This window comes from Oncorhynchus keta, chromosome 23, assembly GCF_023373465.1.
Source record: "Oncorhynchus keta strain PuntledgeMale-10-30-2019 chromosome 23, Oket_V2, whole genome shotgun sequence".
Taxonomy (NCBI): Eukaryota; Metazoa; Chordata; class Actinopteri; order Salmoniformes; family Salmonidae; genus Oncorhynchus; species Oncorhynchus keta.
Genome location: NC_068443.1, coordinates 10,498,458 through 10,521,986, shown reverse-complemented (window position 1 = coordinate 10,521,986; position 23,529 = coordinate 10,498,458). Strand labels below are relative to the sequence as shown.

The 23,529-nt window shown below is 45.3% G+C and overlaps 1 protein-coding gene across 1 annotated transcript in view; it reads right to left on the bottom strand.

The window, feature by feature from the left end:
• The window catches only part of klhl24a (kelch-like family member 24a), a 64,560-nt gene that overhangs the window by 28,680 nt on the left and 12,351 nt on the right, over positions 1 to 23,529 (bottom strand). Inside the window, exons 4-5 of the mRNA XM_035799385.2 lie at positions 18,648 to 18,832; positions 11,247 to 11,365 (exon numbers count right to left, since the gene is read on the bottom strand). Of these exons, the coding sequence (XP_035655278.2) occupies positions 11,247 to 11,365; positions 18,648 to 18,832 (304 nt within the window). The remainder of the gene's footprint in view (positions 1 to 11,246; positions 11,366 to 18,647; positions 18,833 to 23,529) is intronic.

The window sequence follows — 23,529 nt, the reverse complement described above, 5'->3', positions numbered from 1 at the left end:
CCTATTAAGAGGATGGGGGAGGGAACACCTATTAAGAGAATGGGGGAGGGAACACCTATTAAGAGGATGGGGAGGGAACACCTATTAAGAGGATGGGGGAGGGAACACCCATTAAGAGGATGGGGGAGGGAACACCTATTAAGAGGATGGGGGAGGGAACACCTATTAAGAGGATGGGGGAGGGAACACCTATTAAGAGAATGGGGGAGGGAACACCCATTAAGAGGATGGGGGAGGGAACACCCATTAAGAGGATGGGGGAGGGAACACCTATTAAGAGGATGGGGGAGGGAACACCTATTAAGAGGATGGGGGAGGGAACACCTATTAAGAGGATGGGGGGGAACACCTATTAAGAGGATGGGGGAGGGAACACCTATTAAGAGGATGGGGAGGGAACACCTATTAAGAGGATGGGGGAGGGAACACCTATTAAGAGGATGGGGGAGGGAACACCTATTAAGAGGATGGGGGAGGGAACACCTATTAAGAGGATGGGGGGAGGGAACACCTATTAAGAGGATGGGGGAGGGAACACCTATTAAGAGGATGGGGGAGGGAACACCTATTAAGAGGATGGGGGAGGGAACACCTATTAAGAGAATGGGGGGAGGGAACACCTATTAAGAGGATGGGGAGGGAACACCTATTAAGAGGATGGGGGAGGGAACACCTATTAAGAGGATGGGGGAGAACACCTATTAAGAGGATGGGGGAGGGAACACCTATTAAGAGGAGGGGGGAACACCTATTAAGAGGATGGGGGAGGGAACACCTATTAAGAGGATGGGGGGGAACACCTATTAAGAGGATGGGGGAACACCTATTAAGAGGATGGGGGGAGGGAACACCTATTAAGAGGATGGGGGAGGGAACACCTATTAAGAGGATGGGGGAGGGAACACCTATTAAGAGGATGGGGGGGAACACCTATTAAGAGGATGGGGGGGGGAACACCTATTAAGAGGATGGGGGAGGGAACACCTATTAAGAGGATGGGGAGGGAACACCTATTAAGAGGATGGGGGAGGGAACACCTATTAAGAGGATGGGGGAGGGAACACCTATTAAGAGGATGGGGGAGGGAACACCTATTAAGAGGATGGGGGAGGGAACACCTATTAAGAGGATGGGGGAGGGAACACCTATTAAGAGGATGGGGGAGGGAACACCTATTAAGAGGATGGGGGAGGGAACACCTATTAAGAGGATGGGGGAGGGAACACCTATTAAGAGGATGGGGGAACACCTATTAAGAGGATGGGGGAGGGAACACCTATTAAGAGGATGGGGGAGGGAACACCTATTAAGAGGATGGGGGAGGGAACACCTATTAAGAGGATGGGGGAGGGAACACCTATTAAGAGGATGGGGGAGGGAACACCCATTAAGAGGATGGGGGAGGGAACACCTATTAAGAGGATGGGGGAGGGAACACCTATTTAGAGGATGGGGGAGGGAACACCTATTAAGAGGATGGGGAGGGAACACCTATTAAGAGGATGGGGGAACACCTATTAAGAGGATGGGGGAGGGAACACCTATTAAGAGGATGGGGAGGGAACACCTATTAAGAGGATGGGGGAGGGAACACCTATTAAGAGAATGGGGGAGGGAACACCTATTAAGAGGATGGGGGAGGGAACACCTATTAAGAGAATGGGGGAGGGAACACCTATTAAGAGGATGGGGGAGGGAACACCTATTAAGAGGATGGGGGAGGGAACACCTATTAAGAGGATGGGGGAGGGAACACCTATTTAGAGGATGGGGGAGGGAACACCTATTAAGAGGATGGGGGAGGGAACACCTATTTCGAGGATGGGGGAGGGAACACCTATTAAGAGGATGGGGGGGAACACCTATTAAGAGGATGGGGAGGGAACACCTATTAAGAGGATGGGGGGAACACCTATTAAGAGGATGGGGGGGGGAACACCTATTAAGAGGATGGGGGGGGGAACACCTATTAAGAGGATGGGGGGAGGGAACACCTATTAAGAGGATGGGGGAGGGAACACCTATTAAGAGGATGGGGGAGGGAACACCTATTAAGAGGAGGGGGGAGGGAACACCTATTAAGAGGATGGGGGAGGGAACACCTATTAAGAGGATGGGGGAGGGAACACCTATTAAGAGGATGGGGGGGAACACCTATTAAGAGGATGGGGGGAACATCCATTAAGAGGATGGGGGAACACCTATTAAGAGGATGGGGGAGACACCTATTAAGAGGATGGGGGAGGGGACACCTATTAAGAGGATGGGGGGAGGGAACACCTATTTAGAGGATGGGGGAGGGAACACCTATTAAGAGGATGGGGGAGGGAACACCTATTAAGAGGATGGGGGGAGGGAACACCTATTAAGAGGATGGGGGAGGGAACACCCATTAAGAGGATGGGGGAGGGAACACCTATTAAGAGGATGGGGGAGGGAACACCTATTAAGAGGATGGGGGGAGGGAACACCTATTAAGAGGATGGGGGGGGACACCAATTAAGAGGATGGGGGAGGGAACACCTATTAAGAGGATGGGGGAGGGAACACCTATTAAGAGGATGGGGGAGGGAACACCTATTAAGAGGATGGGGGGGGAACACCCATTAAGAGGATGGGGGGAGGGAACACCTATTAAGAGGATGGGGGAGGGAACACCTATTAAGAGGAGGGGGGGAGGGAACACCTATTAAGAGGATGGGGGGAACACCTATTAAGAGGATGGGGGAGGGAACACCTATTAAGAGGATGGGGGAGGGAACACCTATTAAGAGGATGGGGGGGACACCTATTAAGAGGATGGGGGAGGGAACACCTATTAAGAGGATGGGGGAGGGAACACCTATTAAGAGGATGGGGGAGGGAACACCTATTAAGAGGATGGGGGAAACACCTATTAAGAGGATGGGGAGGGAACACCTATTAAGAGGATGGGGGGAACACCTAATAAGAGGATGGGGGGGAACACCTATTAAGAGGATGGGGGAGGGAACACCTATTAAGAGGATGGGGGAGGGAACACCTATTAAGAGGATGGGGGGGAACACCTATTAAGAGGATGGGGGAACACCTATTAAGAGGATGGGGGAACACCTATTAAGAGGATGGGGGAGGGAACACCTATTAAGAGGATGGGGGAGGGAACACCTATTAAGAGGATGGGGGGAGGGAACACCTATTAAGAGGATGGGGGGAGGGAACACCTATTAAGGAATACCTATGTACGATTGCTGTTCATTGTCTACAGCTCAGCATTTAACACCATAGTACCCTCAAAACTCTTCATTAAGCTCGAGACCCTGGGTCTCGACCCTGCCCTGTGCAACTGGGTCTTTGACTTTCTGACGGGCCGCCCCCAGGTGGCGAGGGTAGGAAACTCCACCCTGCTGATCCTCAACACTGGGGCCCCACAAGGGTGCGTTCTCAGCCCTCTCCTGTACTCCCTGTTCACCCATGACTGCGCCTACAACTCAATCATCAAGTTTGCAGACGACACTACAGTGGTAGGCTTGATTACCAACAACGACGAAACGGCCTACAGGGAGGAGGTGAGGGCCCTCGGAGTGTGGTGTCAGGAAAATAACCTCACACTCAAAAACAAAACAAAGGAGATGATTGTTGAATTCAGGAAACAGCAGAGGGAGATTCCCCCCAGGTGGAAAGTTTTATTTCCTCGGCGTACACATCACAGACAAACTGAAATTGTCCACCCACACAGACAGTGTGGTGAAGAAGGCGCAACAGTGCCTCTTCAACCTCAGGAGGCTGAAGAAATTTGGCTTGTCACCTAAAGCACTCAAACTTTTACAGATGCAAAATCGAGAGCATCCTGCCGGGCTATATCACCGCCTGGTATGGCAGCTGCTCCGGCCACAACCGCAAGGCTTTCCAGAGGGTAGCACGGTCTGCACAACACATCACCGGGGGCAAACTACCTGTCCTCCAGGACACCTACAGCACCCAATGTCACAGGAAGGCCATAAAGATCATCAAGGACAACAACCACCCGAGCCACTGCCTGTTCACTCTGCTATCATCCAGAAGGCGAGGTCAGTACAGGTGCATTAAAGAGACTGAAAAACAGCTTCTATCTCAAGGCCATCAGACTGTTAAATAGCCATCACTAACAGAGTGGCTGCTGCCAACATACAGACTCAAATCTCTGGCCACATTAATCAATTTAAGAAATTTATTTAATAAAGGTGTCACCAGTCACTTTAAATAATGCCACTTTAATAATGTCTCCATATCCTACATTCCTCCATGTATATACTGTATTCTATACCATCTACTGCATCTTGCCTATGTCGCACAGCCATCACACATCTATATATTTATATGTATATATTCTTATTCATCCCTATACATTTGTGTGTATAAGGTAGTCGTTGTGAATTTGTTCAATTACTTGTTAGATATTACTGCACTGTAGGAACTAGAAGCATAAGTATTTCGCTACACTCGCATTAACATCTGCTCACCAGGTGTATGTGACCATTAACACCTGCTAACCATGTGTATGTGACCATTAACACCTGCTAACCATGTGTATGTGACCATTAACATCTGTTAACCATGTGTATGTGACCATTAACATCTGCTAACCATGTGTATGTGACCATTAACACCTGCTAACCATGTGTATGTGACCATTAACATCTGCTCACCAGGTGTATGTGACCATTAACATCTGTTAACCATGTGTATGTGACCATTAACATCTGCTAACCAGGTGTATGTGACCATTAACATCTGCTCACCATGTGTATGTGACCATTAACATCTGCTAACCAGGTGTATGTGACCATTAACATCTGTTAACCATGTGTATGTGACCATTAACATCCAACCAGGTGTGTATGTGACCATGTAACATCTCTGCTAACCAGGTGTATGTGACCATTAACATCTGCTAACCAGGTGTATGTATGTGACCATTAACATCTGCTCACCAGGTGTATGTGACCATTAACATCTGTTAACCAGGTGTATGTGACCATTAACATCTGCTAACCAGGTGTATGTGACCATTAACATCTGCTCACCAGGTGTATGTGACCATTAACATCTGCTAACCAGGTGTATGTGACCATTAACATCTGCTAACCAGGTGTATGTGACCATTAACATCTGCTAACCAGGTGTATGTGACCATTAACATCTGCTAACCAGGTGTATGTGACCATTAACATCTGCCAACCAGGTGTATGCGACCAATATAATTTGATTGGATTTGAGTTCAGTTTCAACCCCATTCATTTCAATGCTATCTCAGTCATCATGTGTTATGGTGTGGAACAGAGTTGTGTGATTCCTCAAGTTATAGTCAGGCCAAGCTTCCTCAAGGTATAGCCTGAGTGCCAGTCTCTTTTGATAATCCACTCCCTGTACTCCATGTCATGTGCCAAAGAGACTGATACTCAAACTCGGCCAGGTAAGCATAATGTGGGAATTTCCTCTAACAATCAAAACGTGTTAATTTCCAAAGAATCTAGCAGGATTGCGGAACATGTCGATTCTTCTGAAACTATGTTGCACTGTTTCATCAGCCGAGCGAAAATACAGTTACAGCTCTGTCACAAAAGTAGATTTTCCAGGTAATGTTTGCTTCCTGTAACGCTTTGTTCTATCTTCTTGGCAGACACTCTAATTGACTGTTTGCATGGATACACCCGATGCCAGACACCTTCCCTAACTGATAATTAACTGCTGCCAGCTACCATACCTACTGTACCATACAGTAGCATCAAGCAGTTTGGCTTAGTAGTTGAGGAAAACCTCTGGCATTGCTAGTGTACCAATTCATTAACACACACAGTAGCACTTACTCTATGTCCAAATGCCACAGTTGAAGTCGGAAGTTTACATACACTTAGGTTGGAGTCATTAAAACTTGTTTTTCAACCACTCCACAAATTTCTTGTTAACAAACTATAGTTTTGGCAAGTGTGTTAGGACATCTTCTTTGTCCATGACACAAGTAGTTTCTCAACAATTGTTTACAGACAGATTATTTCACTTATCATTCACTGTATCACAACTCTAGTGGGTCAGAAGTTTACATACACTAAGTTGACTGTGCCTTTAAACAGCTTGGAAAATACCAGAAAATTATGTCATGGCTTTAGAAGCTTCTGATAGGCTAATTGACATAATTTGAGTTAATTGGAGGTGTACCTGTGGATTTATTTCAAGGCCTACCTACAAACTCAGTGCCTCTTTGCTTGACATCATGGGAAAATCAAAAGAAATCAGCCAAGACCTCCACGAGTCTAGTTCATCCTTGGGAGCAATTTCCAAACGCCTAAAGGTGCCACGTTCATCTGTACAAACAATAGTACGCAAGTATAAACACCATGGGACCACGCAGCCATCATACCGCTCAGGAAGGAGATGCGTTCTGTCTCCAATAGATGAACAAACTTTGGTCCGAAAAGTGTAAATCAATCCCAGAACAACAGCAAAGGACCTTGTTAAGATGCTGGAGGAAACAGGTACAAAAGTATCTATATCCACAGGAAAACAAGTCCTATATCGACATAACCTGAAAGGCCGCTCAGCAAGGAAGAAGCCACTGCTCCAAAACTGCCATAAAAAGAACAGACTACAGTTTGCAACTGCACATGGGAACAAAGATTGTACTTGTTGGAGAAATGTCCTCTGGTCTGATGAAACAACAATATAATTGTTTGGCCATAATGACCATCATAATGTTTGGAGGAAAAAGGGGAAGGATTGCAAAGCTAAAGAACACCATCCTAACCGTGAAGCACGCGGGTGGCAGCATCATGTTGTGGGGGTACTTTGCTGCAGGAGGGACTGGTGAAATTCATAAAATATATGGCATCATGAGGATGGAAATGATGTGGATATATTGAAGCAACATCTCAAGACATCAGTCAGGAAGTTAAAGCTTGGTCGCAAATGGGTCTTCCAAATGGACAATGACCCCAAGCGTACTTTCAAAGTTGTAGCAAAATGGCTTAAGGACAACAAAGTAAAGGTATTGAAGTGGCCATCACAAAGCTCTGACCTCAATCCTATTTAAAATCTGTGGGCAGAACTGAAAAAGCGTGCGCGATCAAGGAGGCCAACAAACCTGACTCAGTTACACCAGCTATGTCAGGAGGAATGGGCCAAAATTCACCCAACTTATTGTGTGAAGCTTGTGGAAGGCTACCTGAAACGTTTGACCCAAGTTAAACAATTTAAAGGCAATGCTACCAAACACTAATTGAGTGTATGTAAATTTCTGATCCACTGAGAATGTGACAAAATAAAAGCTGAAATAAATCATTCTTTCTACTATTATTCTGACATGTCACATTCTTAAAATAAAGTGGTGATCCTAAATGACATAAGACAGGGAATTTTTAATAGGATTAAATGTCAGGAATTGTGAAAAACTGAGTTTCAATGTATTTGGCTAATGTATATGTACAGTTGTGGCCAAAGGTTTTGAGATATACATTTTCACCAAGTCTGCTGCTTCAGTGTCTATAGATATTTTTTGTCAGATTTTACTATGGAATACTAAAGTATAATTACAAGCATTTCATAAGTGTCAAAGGCTTTTTTTGCATCAACTTCTTGTAATTGTCAATGAGTCAATATTTGCAGTGTTGACCCTTCTTTTTCAAGATCTCTGCAATCCACCCTGGCATGCTGTCAATTAACTTCTGGGCCACATCCTGACTGATGGAAGCCCATTCTTGCATAATCAATGCTTGGAGTTGGTCAGAATTTGTGGGGTTTTGTTTGTCCACCCGCCTCTTGAGGATTGATCACAAGTTCTCAATGGAATTAAGGTCTGAGGAGTTTCCATTTAGTTATCACTTTTGCCTTATGGCAAGGTGCTCCATCATGCTGGAAAAGGCATTGTTCGTCACCAAACTGTTCCTGGATGGTTGGGAGAAGTTGCTCTCAGAGGATGTGTTGGTACCAGTCTTTATTCATGGCTGTGTTCTTAGGCAAAATTGTGAGTGAGCCCACTCCCTTGGCTGAGAAGCAACACCACACATGAATGGTCTCAGGATGCTTTACTGTTGGCATGACACAGGACTGATGGTAGTGCTCACCTTGTCTTCTCCGGACAAGCTTTTTTACGGATGCCCCAAACAATTGGAAAGGGGGTTTATCAGAGAAAATGACTTTACCCCAGGCCTCAGCAGTCCAATCCCTGTACCTTTTGCAGAATATCAGTCTGTCCCTGATGTTTTTCCTGGAGAGAAGTGGCTTCTTTGCTGCCCTTCTTGACACCAGGCCATCCTCCAAAAGTCTTCACCTCACTGTGCGTGCAGATGTACTCACACCTGCCTGCTGCCATTCCTGAGCAAGCTCTGTACTGGTGGTGCCCCGATCCCGCAGCTGAATCAACTTTAGGAGATGGTCCTGTCGCTTGCTGGACTTTCTTGGGCTCCCTGAAGCCTTCTTGACAACAATTGAACCGCTATCCTTGAACTTCTTGAAACCCGACAAATGGTTGATTTAGGTGCAATCTTACTGGCAGCAACATCCTTGCCTGTGAAGCCCTTTTTGTGCAAAGAGATGATGACGGCACGTGTTTCCTTGCAGGTAACCATGGTTGACAGAGGAAGAACAATGATTCCAAGCACCACCCTCCTTTTGAAGCTTCCAGTCTGTTATTCAAACTCAATCAGCATGGCAGAGTGATCTCCAGATGTCCTCGTCAACACTCACACCTGTGTTAACGAGATAATCACTGACATTATTTCAGCTGGTCCTTTTGTGGCAGGGCTGAAATGCAGTTGTAACGGTTGTCATAGGTGAAAGAAGGTGAAGAGGACCAAGGTGCAGCGTGGTACTTGTTCACGGTAAATTTAATAAAGAAACTGAACACTAGAACAAAAAAACAACAAAGCAGAACAAACTAAACAGTTCTGTCTGGTGCAGAAACACAAACACAGAAAACAACTACCCACACCCATAGTGGGAAAACAGGCTGCCTAAGTATGGTTCTCAATCAGAGACAACGATTGCCAGCTGCCTCTGATTGGGAACCATACCAGGCCAAACACATAGAAATACAAAACCTAGACTACAAACATAGAATGCCCACCCCAACTCACACCCTGAGCAAACTAAAACAGAAACATAAAAAAGGAACTAAGGTCAGGACATGAGAGCAGTGGATTTTTTGTTTGGTGATTCAGATCATTTGCATGGCAAAGAGGGACTTTGCAATTCATCTGATCACTCTTCATAACATTATGGAGTATATGCAAATTGCCATCATTTAAACTGAGGCAGCAGACTTTGCGAAAATCTATATTTGTGTCATTCTCAAAACTTTTCACCACCACTGTAAACTTCCGACTTCAACTGTATGTCCAAATGTTCAATATTGCTACAATTTCTCAATGATGTCAAATAAATGATTCAAGGAAGGGGATAAAGTAAGGATGCATCCTTCAAGTTTTCAAATAGGACTAAATTATCCCATTGAGAGGTACAGGGAGATCACCTGCTTACAGATGTCGGATCTTAATTTGACAAGGAGTGTCGCAGCAAAATAATCCTGCAGCAACAGGATGTTAAATCGATAATGTTGCATGACTGGTGGTTAGGCTATTAGCTGGGCAAAATTAGGCTACATTAAAAGTACAAGACGGTTAATATGTTAACTGTTAATACATTAACTGTTAATACTGCTATGTGTTATTGTGTGTATTCAGTTCATTTATGTAAATCATGAGGCTCATCTGGAGGGAAGCCAAAGTCATTCCACTACCCAGGAGTGGTGAAGCAGCTTTTACTGGTTCTAACAGCAGACATGTCAGCTTCAAATCAAATCCAATTATATTTGTCACATGTGCCGAATACAACAGGTATTCCTGACAGCGAAATGTTTACTTTACAAGCCCTTAACCAACAATGCAGTTTTAAGAAAAGTGTTAAGAAAACAATTGATAAGTAAAAAATCAAATAAAAATTAAAGTAACAAATAATTAAAGAGCAGCATTAAATTAACAAGAGCTTGCTACCAGCTCTTAGTAAAAAATGGTGTTAGACCAAATACAATGCTATTTCTCGGTAAACAAATTAACAACAGACTTTCAGCATGCTGATAGAGAAGGGCACTCAACATATACAGCACTGACATAAATGACTGATGATTGGTTGAAAGAAATTGACAATAAGAAGATTGTGGGAGCTGTACTGTTCGATTTCAGTGCAGTGTTTGATATTATTAACCATAACCAATTGTTGAGAAACATATGTTTTATGGCTTTTCAAGCTTCTCTAATGCCAAACATATAGGGTGTGGTGTACCGCAGGGCAGCTCTCTAGGGCCTCTTTTCTATTTTTGGACCCCAGGAAGAGTAGCTGCTTTTGCAACACCTTAGGGGGTCCTTAAGGAAATTCTCAGCAACAAAAGAGTGATCAAATTAAGATCATATATATGTACTTTGCCCAGCATTGAGAACGATAATGGATATATAAGGAATACATAGTGAATAACAATAACAAAAAACAAGGCAACAGTCCCCCGAGAATGATGCAGCCCTTGGGCCAATTAGAGACAACAATTCAAACTAGACTATAATGACAGCAACAAAACATGTTTCCATTGTAGCGACCCCGTGTGGTCGATATGAATGTTCTTGCTGTTGAGTCTTGACAGTGTTTGCAACATGTGTACCAAATTGTGTTACAATACAAATATCCTTGACTGATTTATATGCATTTATGTGCCAGACAACGCCCACATAAATGTTCATTGATCAATAGTGGCCATGTTGTTTTAGGTACTAGTCTGGAAAATATTGCGTTGAGGGTCCGTTGTCCATAGATGTCACATATCAAGTTTTGTAATGATCGGTCCTTCGGTGCCAGAGGAGTAGAGGTCCCCTGATCTTATAGGTCCCCTGATGCAAATTTGTTTCTTGTGAGGAGAGTGACCTATGTACCGAATGTCATGACTTTAGGTCAAACAGTGAGGGTTGTGATCCTTCAAAGTATGCATTTTCAATCGCTTGTTATGGCATCACCATCTGGCCAATCGGTGTAATTTTGTAAATGCCGGATCTCTATGGCAAGATGCATCATTCACGCAAGTTTTGTCAAAATGGGGCCAGTGCTGTCTGAGATATGGCGTGTGACGAACGTACGAACATACTAACAGACGGAGACAGATCCACAGTCCCCTCCCAGATTTCAATGTGGGGACAATGAACACAAACAGGAAGATGAGTAAATAAAGGGGGGTTAGGTAATCTGCTTACCTTCCCCAGTAGGACGCCCATCTTGTGTCTCCAGCGTCCCTTGTTGAGTGAAGCCACTCTGATCCACAGGTTGAGCTGGGAGTTGTACATCCACACGTCTCTGCCATTGATACGACCCCCTGAAACACACAAACGCAGACACACACAACACTGTTAGCCTGGAGTCTGTATGACTCTGGTCGTGTTAGCCTGTAGTCTTTTAGCCTGGAGTCTGTGTGACTCTGGCTGGTGTTAGCCTGGAGTCTGCTAGCCTGTTGTCTGTGTGACTCTGGCTGGTGTTAGCCTGGAGTCTGCTAGCCTGTTAGCCTGGAGTCTGTGTGACTCTGGTTGGTGTTAGCCCAGAGTCTGCTAGCCCGGAGTCCGCTAGCCCGGAGTCCGTTAGCCCGGAGTCCGTTAGCCCGGAGTCCGTTAGCCTAGACTCTGTGACTCTGGTTGGTGTTAGCCTACTCAGCTAAAGCCTAGATATTAACACTGGGAGGTAGCACAAAGGTCTCAGGCAAGGTGACTCATCATATGAGAGTACAGTTCACCGAACCACCTCTCCTACACCTGTGTTACAACTTTGTCATTTTGTTGGCATTGTTTTTTTTGGCTGTTTTTAAGCATCTGAAAACTGTATTGCCTGAGAGCCAGAATCATTCCTAAATTCAGTCCTTGGTGCCAATTCAATCCAAATTGATCTAATAAAAACATGTCTTCATAAATAGAATAAGTTGATCTTGAACAACATCCAAACTGTGCATGGGTTATGTGTTTGGGCTCAAATGTCAAGGTCACATTTGGTAAGGCACAGCTGACACTGTCTAATCTAAGTAAAACATTTGAGCTAGGCTTTATGGGTAATCCTGCTGATCAAAATCTACTTTGACATTGAGCAAACAAAAACACACACGCAACCTGACTTTAAAAAAAAGAAGAAGAAATTACAGGGCTTTCAAATACAACACACACAACACACACACAGACACACACCCTGGCCCATTACAACACTATAAAAGAGAAACAGGATCTCTTTGTTCTTTATAGAGCAGCAGTTGGATGATTCTCTACTCCCTGTCTCTGGGCAAACATGTACTTGAAGGAAGTGTTTTTTTCTCTCCTTGGCAGAAGCAACAACAACGTGTCGCTCCAACCAGGTTGCAGACATGTTGCTACTCTGACACAATACATTTTTCTCACTCTATCCCTCTTTCTCTCAGTCTCTCTCCATCCCTTTATCACTCTCTCGATTGCTCTCTCTCTTTCCACCCCCCCTCTCTCTCGCTCTCCTTCCATTCCTCTCTCTCTCCCCTCTCTCTCTCTTCCATTCTCTCTCTCTCTCTCTCTCTCTCTCAGCACCTGCCTGATGTTACTGCACAGCCTGAGTCAATCAAAAGGCCCCAGTGATCCATGTAAAAACAAAGACATCACTAAACCAACAGGCTGTTTTTGCTAATACAATAAAAACAACAGAATAGATGCAGTGTAAACAGACAGTTCAACAAATCATGTTTTACTATTTTGATGTTTAACATGACTATGTTTTCGAGAGAAGTAGGTCAACTCTTTTCAAGAGTACATGAGTTCCCTCTGACTTGACATGAATGCCGAGTGTCATAAAAAGAAACCCTCATCAGAATCATCCTACTGGCTCAGGGGAAACTGATTTCCTCTAAACAAACAGCTGGTTCAGTGTTTGTGAAGCTGTGTTGAGAGAAAGAAAAGAAAGAGAGAGAAGAGAGAGAGAGAGAGAGAGAGATTTTGATGAGAGAGAGAGAGAGAGAGAGAGAGAGAGAGAGAGAGAGAGAGAGAGAGAGAGAGAGAGAGAGAGAGAGAGAGAGAGAGAGAAGAGAGAGAGAGAGAGAGAGAGAGAGAGAGAGAGAGAGAGAGAGAGAGAGAGAGAGAGAGAGAGAGAGAGAGAGAGAGAGAGAGAGAGAGAGAGGAGTGTAGAGGAGAAAATATTAAACAGGGGGCCATGGATGTTAGCCAGACTCAGCATCAACAGAATCACTAAACAACGATATGAACAATAACAACCCACTGGGCAACGTTGGTTGAATCAACGTTGGTTGAATCAACGTTGGTTGAATCAACGTTGTTTGAATTGACATCTGTGCCCAGTGGGAAGCAACTAAATCAGATGATAAGTCATATTCATGACCATGACCAGTATAATCATTTGTCTTAATGACAATATATGATACATCACATATAATTGCTAAGCTGGTAAACATTAAGATCAGAAGCCCCATCTTCATGTCAATCCTGCACACCTGCTCCAATTGAGGAGCAGCTGAATTAACAAAAATACTTCATACAATGCTAGGGCTTATCTCGTAACAATGAAATTAAATGATCTCTCAATCCGTCAAGGTCTGTTGGGCTTAGAAGAGGTGTTTACCCATAATTAAGGGAGGGTGGCTATAGAGCCTCAGAGACTGGCTGTGTACTGTAGTGGGCAGCAACATAACCTCAGAGACTGGCTGTGTACTGTAGTGGGCAGCAACATAACCTCAGAGACTGGCTGTGTACTGTAGTGGGCAGCAACATAACCTCAGAGACTGGCTGTGTACTATAGTGGGCAGCAACATAACCTCAGAGACTGGCTGTGTACTGTAGTGGGCAGCAACATAACCTCAGAGACTGGCTGTGTACTGTAGTGGGCAGCAACATAACCTCAGAGACTGGCTGTGTACTGTAGTGGGCAGCAACATAACCTCAGAGACTGGCTGTGTACTGTAGTGGGCAGCAACATAACCTCAGAGACTGGCTGTGTACTGTAGTGGGCAGCAACATAACCTCAGAGACTGGCTGTGTACTATAGTGGGCAGCAACATAACCTCAGAGACTGGCTGTGTAGCAACATGTACAGCAACATAACCTCAGAGACTGTGTACTGTAGTGGGCAGCAACATAACCTCAGAGACTGGCTGTGTACTGTAGTGGGCAGCAACATAACCTCAGAGACTGGCTGTGTACTGTAGTGGGCAGCAACATAACCTCAGAGACTGGCTGTGTACTGTAGTGGGCAGCAACATAACCTCAGAGACTGGCTGTGTACTGTAGTGGGCAGCAACATAACCTCAGAGACTGGCTGTGTACTGAGTGGGCAGCAACATAACCTCAGAGACTGGCTGTGGGCAGCAACATAACCTGTAGTGGCTGGCAGTGGGCAGCAACATAACCTCAGAGACTGGCTGTGTACTATAGTGGGCAGCAACATAACCTCAGAGACTGGCTGTGTACTGTAGTGGGCAGCAACATAACCTCAGAGACTGGCTGTGTACTGTAGTGGGCAGCAACATAACCTCAGAGACTGGCTGTGTACTGTAGTGGGCAGCAACATAACCTCAGAGACTGGCTGTGTACTGTAGTGGGCAGCAACATAACCTCAGAGACTGGCTGTGTACTGTAGTGGGCAGCAACATAACCTCAGAGACTGGCTGTGTACTGTAGTGGGCAGCAACATAACCTCAGAGACTGGCTGTGTACTATAGTGGGCAGCAACATAACCTCAGAGACTGGCTGTGTACTGTAGTGGGCAGCAACATAACCTCAGAGACTGGCTGTGTACTGTAGTGGGCAGCAACATAACCTCAGAGACTGGCTGTGTACTATAGTGGGCAGCAACATAACCTCAGAGACTGGCTGTGTACTGTAGTGGGCAGCAACATAACCTCAGAGACTGGCTGTGTACTGTAGTGGGCAGCAACATAACCTCAGAGACTGGCTGTGTACTATAGTGGGCAGCAACATAACCTCAGAGACTGGCTGTGTACTGTAGTGGGCAGCAACATAACCTCAGAGACTGGCTGTGTACTGTAGTGGGCAGCAACATAACCTCAGAGACTGGCTGTGTACTGTAGTGGGCAGCAACATAACCTCAGAGACTGGCTGTGTACTGTAGTGGGCAGCAACATAACCTCAGAGACTGGCTGTGTACTATAGTGGGCAGCAACATAACCTCAGAGACTGGCTGTGTACTGTAGTGGGCAGCAACATAACCTCAGAGACTGGCTGTGTACTATAGTGGGCAGCAACATAACCTCAGAGACTGGCTGTGTACTATAGTGGGCAGCAACATAACCTCAGAGACTGGCTGTGTACTATAGTGGGCAGCAACATAACCTCAGAGACTGGCTGTGTACTGTAGTGGGCAGCAACATAGCCTCAGAGACTGGCTGTGTACTATAGTGGGCAGCAACATAACCTCAGAGACTGGCTGTGTACTATAGTGGGCAGCAACATAACCTCAGAGACTGGCTGTGTACTATAGTGGGCAGCAACATAACCTCAGAGACTGGCTGTGTACTGTAGTGGGCAGCAACATAGCCTCAGAGACTGGCTGTGTACTGTAGTGGGCAGCAACATAGCCTCAGAGACTGGCTGTGTACTGTAGTGGGCAGCAACATAACCTCAGAGACTGGCTGTGTACTGTAGTGGGCAGCAACATAGCCTCAGAGACTGGCTGTGTACTATAGTGGGCAGCAACATAACCTCAGAGACTGGCTGTGTACTGTAGTGGGCAGCAACATAACCTCAGAGACTGGCTGTGTACTGTAGTGGGCAGCAACATAGCCTCAGAGACTGGCTGTGTACTGTAGTGGGCAGCAACATAACCTCAGAGACTGGCTGTGTACTATAGTGGGCAGCAACATAACCTCAGAGACTGGCTGTGTACTGTAGTGGGCAGCAACATAGCCTCAGAGACTGGCTGTGTACTGTAGTGGGCAGCAACATAACCAGAAAAAACAAATGTGTTGGTTTAATTGTTTCATTCAGCGAAGCCGGTTTATTGGTTGCATTCATGTTGCCCATTGACAAACCTCTGAGGTACTGACACTACTATCAATATACAGGCTAGTGTTTGATCCTGGTGTCATAGAACAGACAGGAGCTGCTGGGGGGGTGGATGATAACGATGGATGCCATCTGACAATTATTTTAGGTGAATACGGAGGATAGGACAAAGTAGATGCAGGCATAGTAAACAGCCTTTAACTTTTTTCAATTGAACCTTTATCTAACTAGCCAAGTCAGTTAAGAACACATTCTTATTTACAATGACGGCCTACACTGGCCAAACCCTAACCCGGACAACGCTGGGCCAATTGCGTGCCGCCCCACGGCCGGTTGTGATACAGCCCAAGATCGAACCAGGGTCTGTAGTGACGCCTCTAGTACTGAGATGCAGTGCCTTAAACCGCTGCGCCAATCGGGAGCCCTCTACAGGCTACCACACTCTGGCTTCTGTCTCCATAGAACAAACAGAGCATATGATAAGAACCAGTTTTCAAGACAAAACTAAACAAATAAACTTCAAATACTTTAAAATGCACCATGACGTTGAACCTACTCATTAGGCTTCCAGGTCTGTTCTCTCAGGAAGGAATTGTTGTTCACCCTCCTACACAGGAGGACAGACTGTGGTGTTAAAAACACCCCTTTAGGAAAAGTCAAGGAGAGGGGCATGCCGAGACACGGGATGAAAAGGGGATTTTATTGGACAGCTTTCTCAGAAATGTGCGTACAGTCCAGTAGATCATTACATTTGATCTTTGAGTTATTCTGAACATTCCAACTACTGTCAAATACAACCAATGGTGTCTTCTGGAATTCCTGGATTTGTTAGAATCCAGTGAAATGACTTTTCGTTGGGTTGGTTAATGTGGTCAAGATTAGGATTCCCACAACGGTGAGTGGAGAGGTGAACCGTTAGGTCATATTGTGGTCATAGACAGTGAGTGTTGTGAGCTGAAGTATGCAGTCACTTGTCCCATCCAGAATCATGTTTAGGGTCATGGTCACAGTCACGGTTCAGACAAACTGGGCTTTACTGCAGCTGTACTGATGGACACCCACCAGAGTATGTGTGTGAGAGCCACAGAAGGAAGAAAATAGAGGGTGGTAGAGAGAGGGAGAGAGAGAGAGGGAAGGAGAGAGAGAGGGAGAGAGAGAGAGAGAGAGAGAGAGAGAGAGAGAGAGAGAGAGAGAGAGAGAGAGAGAGAGAGAAAGAGGGAAGGAGAGAGAGAGGGAGAGAGATAGGGGAGGAGAGAGAGAGGGAGAGAGAGAGAGGGAAGGAGAGAGAGAGGGAGAGAGAGAGAGAGAGAGAGAGAGAGAGGGAGAGAGAGAGAGAGAGAGAGAGAGAGAGAGAGAGAGAGAGAGAGAGAGAGAGAGAGAGAGAGAGAGAGAGAGAGAGAGAGAGAGAGAGAGAGAGAGAGAGAGGGAGGAGAGAGAGAGAAAGAGGGAAGGAGAGAGAGAGGGAGAGAGATAGGGGAGGAGAGAGAGAGGGAGAGAGAGCAAGAGAAGGAAGGAGAGAAAGAAGGAGAGGGAGAGCTAGAGGGTCATAAATAATAAGAGGAGGAATGAATAACTGAAAGAGAGAGGGAGAGGAGAGGGAGGGAGGGAGAGAGGGGGACATTATGTTGACATTTCCAGGCATGCCTTGTGGGTAGATTGATAGCGCACACTTGAGGACATGTAGAGCACAAGATATAAACACTGAACTCTTTCCCTCTAGACCAGACTGTGAACTTACAGGGAAAGCCTGAGGTATGGCATTACATTGGAACCCATGCAGTCAGGGACTGTAGATGACATTATCCTACTGCTGCCCTGTTAAACTTGGACCCAGTGAGGCTTTAAAAAGGGCAGTCTGCGCCACACTTGGTCAGCACACTTCTCCCAGTACTAACCAGCCTGGTCAAAAGGCTATAAAGGCCCTGTGTAGAAGTTCCCCATTGGCACAGATCTAGGAACAGCTTACCTTCCGTAAACCCTAACCTCAACCATTAGAGGGTAAGACTCAGACTGACTATAGATCAGTGTTTTTGAGCAATTTTATCCTCGAATGCCATAAAGCACAAAGAACCGTGTGACCCTGACTCTTGGCCAATGGGAAGAGATGGAATGAGTGAGCTGGCCAATAAGGGCCTCCCTGGGCACTGCGCCTGCAGATTCTCTCCAGATGTTGCTCTCACATTTTCCTCTTATAAAAGAAAAAAAAACAGACATGGCAAACATGACATCAGTTCCTGTTCTTCACTCCACAGAGAGGGAAGACATAGCTGAGTACTCTACAGCTGTGTCTCAATAGGCTGTACAATAATCAGTCCCTTAGCAGGTCTCCTTTCTTGAATGACTGAGTTTCTCCTTTTTCCTGGTCAGATCAGCGATTCCTGGCCATCTGGACTGGAAGGATAGGTGCTAGTGATAGGTAGAGCCCTATCCAATCCTTCTAGCTATCTCTGGTCATTCAGCAGATAACACAAGGGAAGGATGTTACTACAATTAACCAATTGAAGCAGATGGTTCCCATGTATACTTCCTGGTATTTTCTGATCTCTTTCATGATGACATATTCCATGACTACTAATTGTTGTTTAGGAAGGCAGACTGTCAGCGAACAGACGAGGAGCTCACCTGAGACCAGGATGTCGTTACGCAGGGCACAGACGGCGTACTCTGACTTGGTGAACTCTGGGAGCTTGGCCAGGGCCTTCCACTCTCCTGTCACAGGGTCGTAACACTCTGTGTAAGGCAGGTTGAACCCTCCCACCCTCTCACAGCCCCCCACCACCACAATCACCTCTGAGTAGCCAGTCGACCTGCAGATAGATGGATGGAGGAAGGTGGAGAGAGGGAGATGGGGGGGGGAAGCGAGAGAGGACAGTAATAAACCAACAGTACAGTAACAAAACTCATCAAAATAAACAGATCACTAGTCGCTGTGGAGGAATAAGATAGAACAGAAAGACTACACAGAGCAACATTACACAACACAGCACTATTCCAGAGGAACATTACATAACACAGCACCACTACAGAGGAACATAGACAACACAGCACTACTACAGAGGAACACAGACAACACAGCACCACTACAGAGGAATATAGACAAAACAGCACTACTACAGAGGAACACAGACAACACAGCACCACTACAGAGGAATATAGACAACACAGCACCACTACAGAGGAACACAGACAACACAGCACCACTACAGAGGAATATAGACAAAACAGCTCTACTACAGAGGAACATAGACAACACAGCACCACTACAGAGGAATATAGACAACACAGCACCACTACAGAGGAATATAGACAACACAGCACCACTACAGAGGAACATAGACAACACAGCACCACTACAGAGGAATATAGACAACACAGCACCACTACAGAGGAACATAGACAACACAGCACTACTACAGAGGAATATAGACAACACAGCACCACTACAGAGGAACATAGACAACACAGCACCACTACAGAGGAATATAGACAACACAGCTCTACTACAGAGGAACATAGACAACACAGCACCACTACAGAGGAATATAGACAACACAGCACCACTACAGAGGAATATAGACAACACAGCACCACTACAGAGGAACATAGACAACACAGCACTACTACAGAGGAATATAGACAACACAGCTCCACTACAGAGGAACATAGACAACACAGCACCACTACAGAGGAACATAGACAACACAGCTCTACTACAGAGGAACATAGACAACACAGCACCACTACAGAGGAACACAGACAACACAGCTCTACTACAGAGGAACATAGACAACACAGCACTACTACAGAGGAATATAGACAACACAGCACCACTACAGAGGAACACAGACAACACAGCACCACTACAGAGGAACACAGACAACACAGCACCACTACAGAGGAACATAGACAACACAGCACTACTACAGAGGAACATAGACAACACAGCCCCACTACAGAGGAACATAGACAACACAGCACTACTACAGAGGAACACAGACAACACAGCTCTACTACAGAGGAATATAGACAACACAGCACCACTACAGAGGAACATAGACAACACAGCACCACTACAGAGGAACATAGACAACACAGCACTACTACAGAGGAACATAGACAACACAGCACCACTACAGAGGAACATAGACAACACAGCCCCACTACAGAGGAACATAGACAACACAGCCCCACTACAGAGGAACATAGACAACACAGCACCACTACAGAGGAACACAGACAACACAGCACCACTACAGAGGAATATAGACAACACAGCCCCACTACAGAGGAACACAGACAACACAGCACCACTACAGAGGAATATAGACAACACAGCACTACTACAGAGGAACACAGACAACACAGCTCTACTACAGAGGAACATAGACAACACAGCCCCACTACAGAGGAACATAGACAACACAGCACCACTACAGAGGAACACAGACAACACAGCACCACTACAGAGGAATATAGACAACACAGCCCCACTACAGAGGAACACAGACAACACAGCACCACTACAGAGGAATATAGACAACACAGCACTACTACAGAGGAACACAGACAACACAGCTCTACTACAGAGGAACATAGACAACACAGCTCTACTACAGAGGAACACAGACAACACAGCCCCACTACAGAGGAACATAGACAACACAGCACCACTACAGAGGAACACAGACAACACAGCACCACTACAGAGGAACATAGACAACACAGCTCTACTACAGAGGAACACAGACAACACAGCCCCACTACAGAGGAATATAGACAACACAGCTCTACTACAGAGGAACATAGACAACACAGCACTACTACAGAGGAACACAGACAACACAACACTACTACAGAGGAACACAGACAACACAGCTCTACTACAGAGGAACATAGACAACACAGCACTACTACAGAGGAACACAGACAACACAGCTCTACTACAGAGGAACATAGACAACACAGCACTACTACAGAGGAACACAGACAACACAACACTACTACAGAGGAACATAGACAACACAGCACTACTACAGAGGAACACAGACAACACAGCTCTACTACAGAGGAACATAGACAACACAGCACTACTACAGAGGAACACAGACAACACAGCTCTACTACAGAGGAACATAGACAACACAGCACTACTACAGAGGAACACAGACAACACAGCTCTACTACAGAGGAACATAGACAACACAGCACTACTACAGAGGAACACAGACAACACAACACTACTACAGAGGAACACAGACAACACAGCTCTACTACAGAGGAACATAGACAACACAGCACTACTACAGAGGAACACAGACAACACAGCTCTACTACAGAGGAACATAGACAACACAGCACTACTACAGAGGAACACAGACAACACAGCACTACTACCATAGACAACACAGCTCTACTACAGAGGAACACAGACAACACAGCACTACTACAGAGGAACATAGACAACACAGCTCTACTACAGAGGAACATAGACAACACAGCACTACTACAGAGGAACACAGACAACACAACACTACTACAGAGGAACATAGACAACACAGCTCTACTACAGAGGAACATAGACAACACAGCACCACTACAGAGGAACACAGACAACACAGCCCTACTACAGAGGAACATAGACAACACAGCTCTACTACAGAGGAACACAGACAACACAGCACTACTACAGAGGAACATAGACAACACAGCTCTACTACAGAGGAACATAGACAACACAGCACCACTACAGAGGAACACAGACAACACAGCACCACTACAGAGGAACATAGACAACACAGCTCTACTACAGAGGAACACAGACAACACAGCTCTACTACAGAGGAACATAGACAACACAGCTCTACTACAGAGGAACACAGACAACACAGCTCTACTACAGAGGAACATAGACAACACAGCACCACTACAGAGGAACACGGACAACACAGCACTACTACAGAGGAACATAGACAACACAGCTCTACTACAGAGGAATATAGACAACACAGCACTACTACAGAGGAACACAGACAACACAGCACTACTACAGAGGAACATAGACAACACAGCTCTACTACAGAGGAATATAGACAACACAGCACTACTACAGAGGAATATAGACAACACAGATCTACTACAGAAGAACACAGACAACACAGCTCCACTGTACTTATTGTACTTATCTACCTGGCAAAATACTCAAAATGCATGTTCTTAAGAACAGAAATAACTTACTAAAGGCCACTGAATATCAATGACCTCAGTAAATGGTGGTGCCCTATCTGCCTCACTGTTTGAAAAGTGCATGCCAGGGCTATGACGTGAACTCCTTCGGTTGGGGGGGATTCACAATTCAGGCAGACAGGCAGGCAGGCAGACAGGCAGACAGACAGATAGGCAGACAGACAGATAGGCAGACAGACAGACAGATAGGCAGACAGACAGACAGACAGACAGACAGACAGACAGACAGACAGACAGACAGACAGATACTGACACAGCACTCTAGAGAGACACCTCCCTGCTAGCTAACTGGCACCTAGCGTCAAATAATACTTAACCCAGACGACTCCACAGACCGGAGAAAAGCTCTGTTGAAACCAGTGACTGGAGAAAAGCCCTGTTGAAACCAGTGACCGGAGAAAAGCCCTGTTGAAACCAGTGACTGGAGAAAAGCCCTGTTGAAACCAGTGACCGGAGAAAAGCACTGTTGAAACCAGAAAAGCTCTGTTGAAACCAGAAAAGCTCTGTTGAAACCAGAAAAGCTCTGTTGAAACCAGAAAAGCTCTGTTGAAACCAGAAAAGCACTGTTGAAACCAGAAAAGCTCTGTTGAAACCAGAAAAGCTCTGTTGAAACCAGAAAAGCTCTGTTGAAACCAGAAAAGCTCTGTTGAAACCAGAAAAGCACTGTTGAAACCAGAAAAGCTCTGTTGAAACCAGAAAAGCTCTGTTGAAACCAGAAAAGCTCTGTTGAAACCAGAAAAGCTCTGTTGAAACCAGAAAAGCTCTGTTGAAACCAGAAAAGCTCTGTTGAAACCAGTGATGTCTAAAATAGCAGATGTGTCTAATGTGGCTATAAAGACTTAAACTTATCTGCTAACACTTATCTGCTAACACTTACACTCAACACTCATAACACAGAATACATAAAGACACATACATACTCTAACATGTAACACAGAATACATAAAGACATCATACATACTCTAACATGTAACACAGAATACATAAAGACATCACACATACTCTAACATGTAACACAGAATACATAAAGACATCACACATACTCTAACATGTAACACAGAATACATAAAGACATCATACATACTCTAACATGTAACACAGAATACATAAAGACATCATACATACTCTAACATGTAACACAGAATACATAAAGACATCATACATACTCTAACATGTAACACAGAATACATAAAGACACATACATACTCTAACATGTAACACAGAATACATAAAGACATCATACATACTCTAACATGTAACA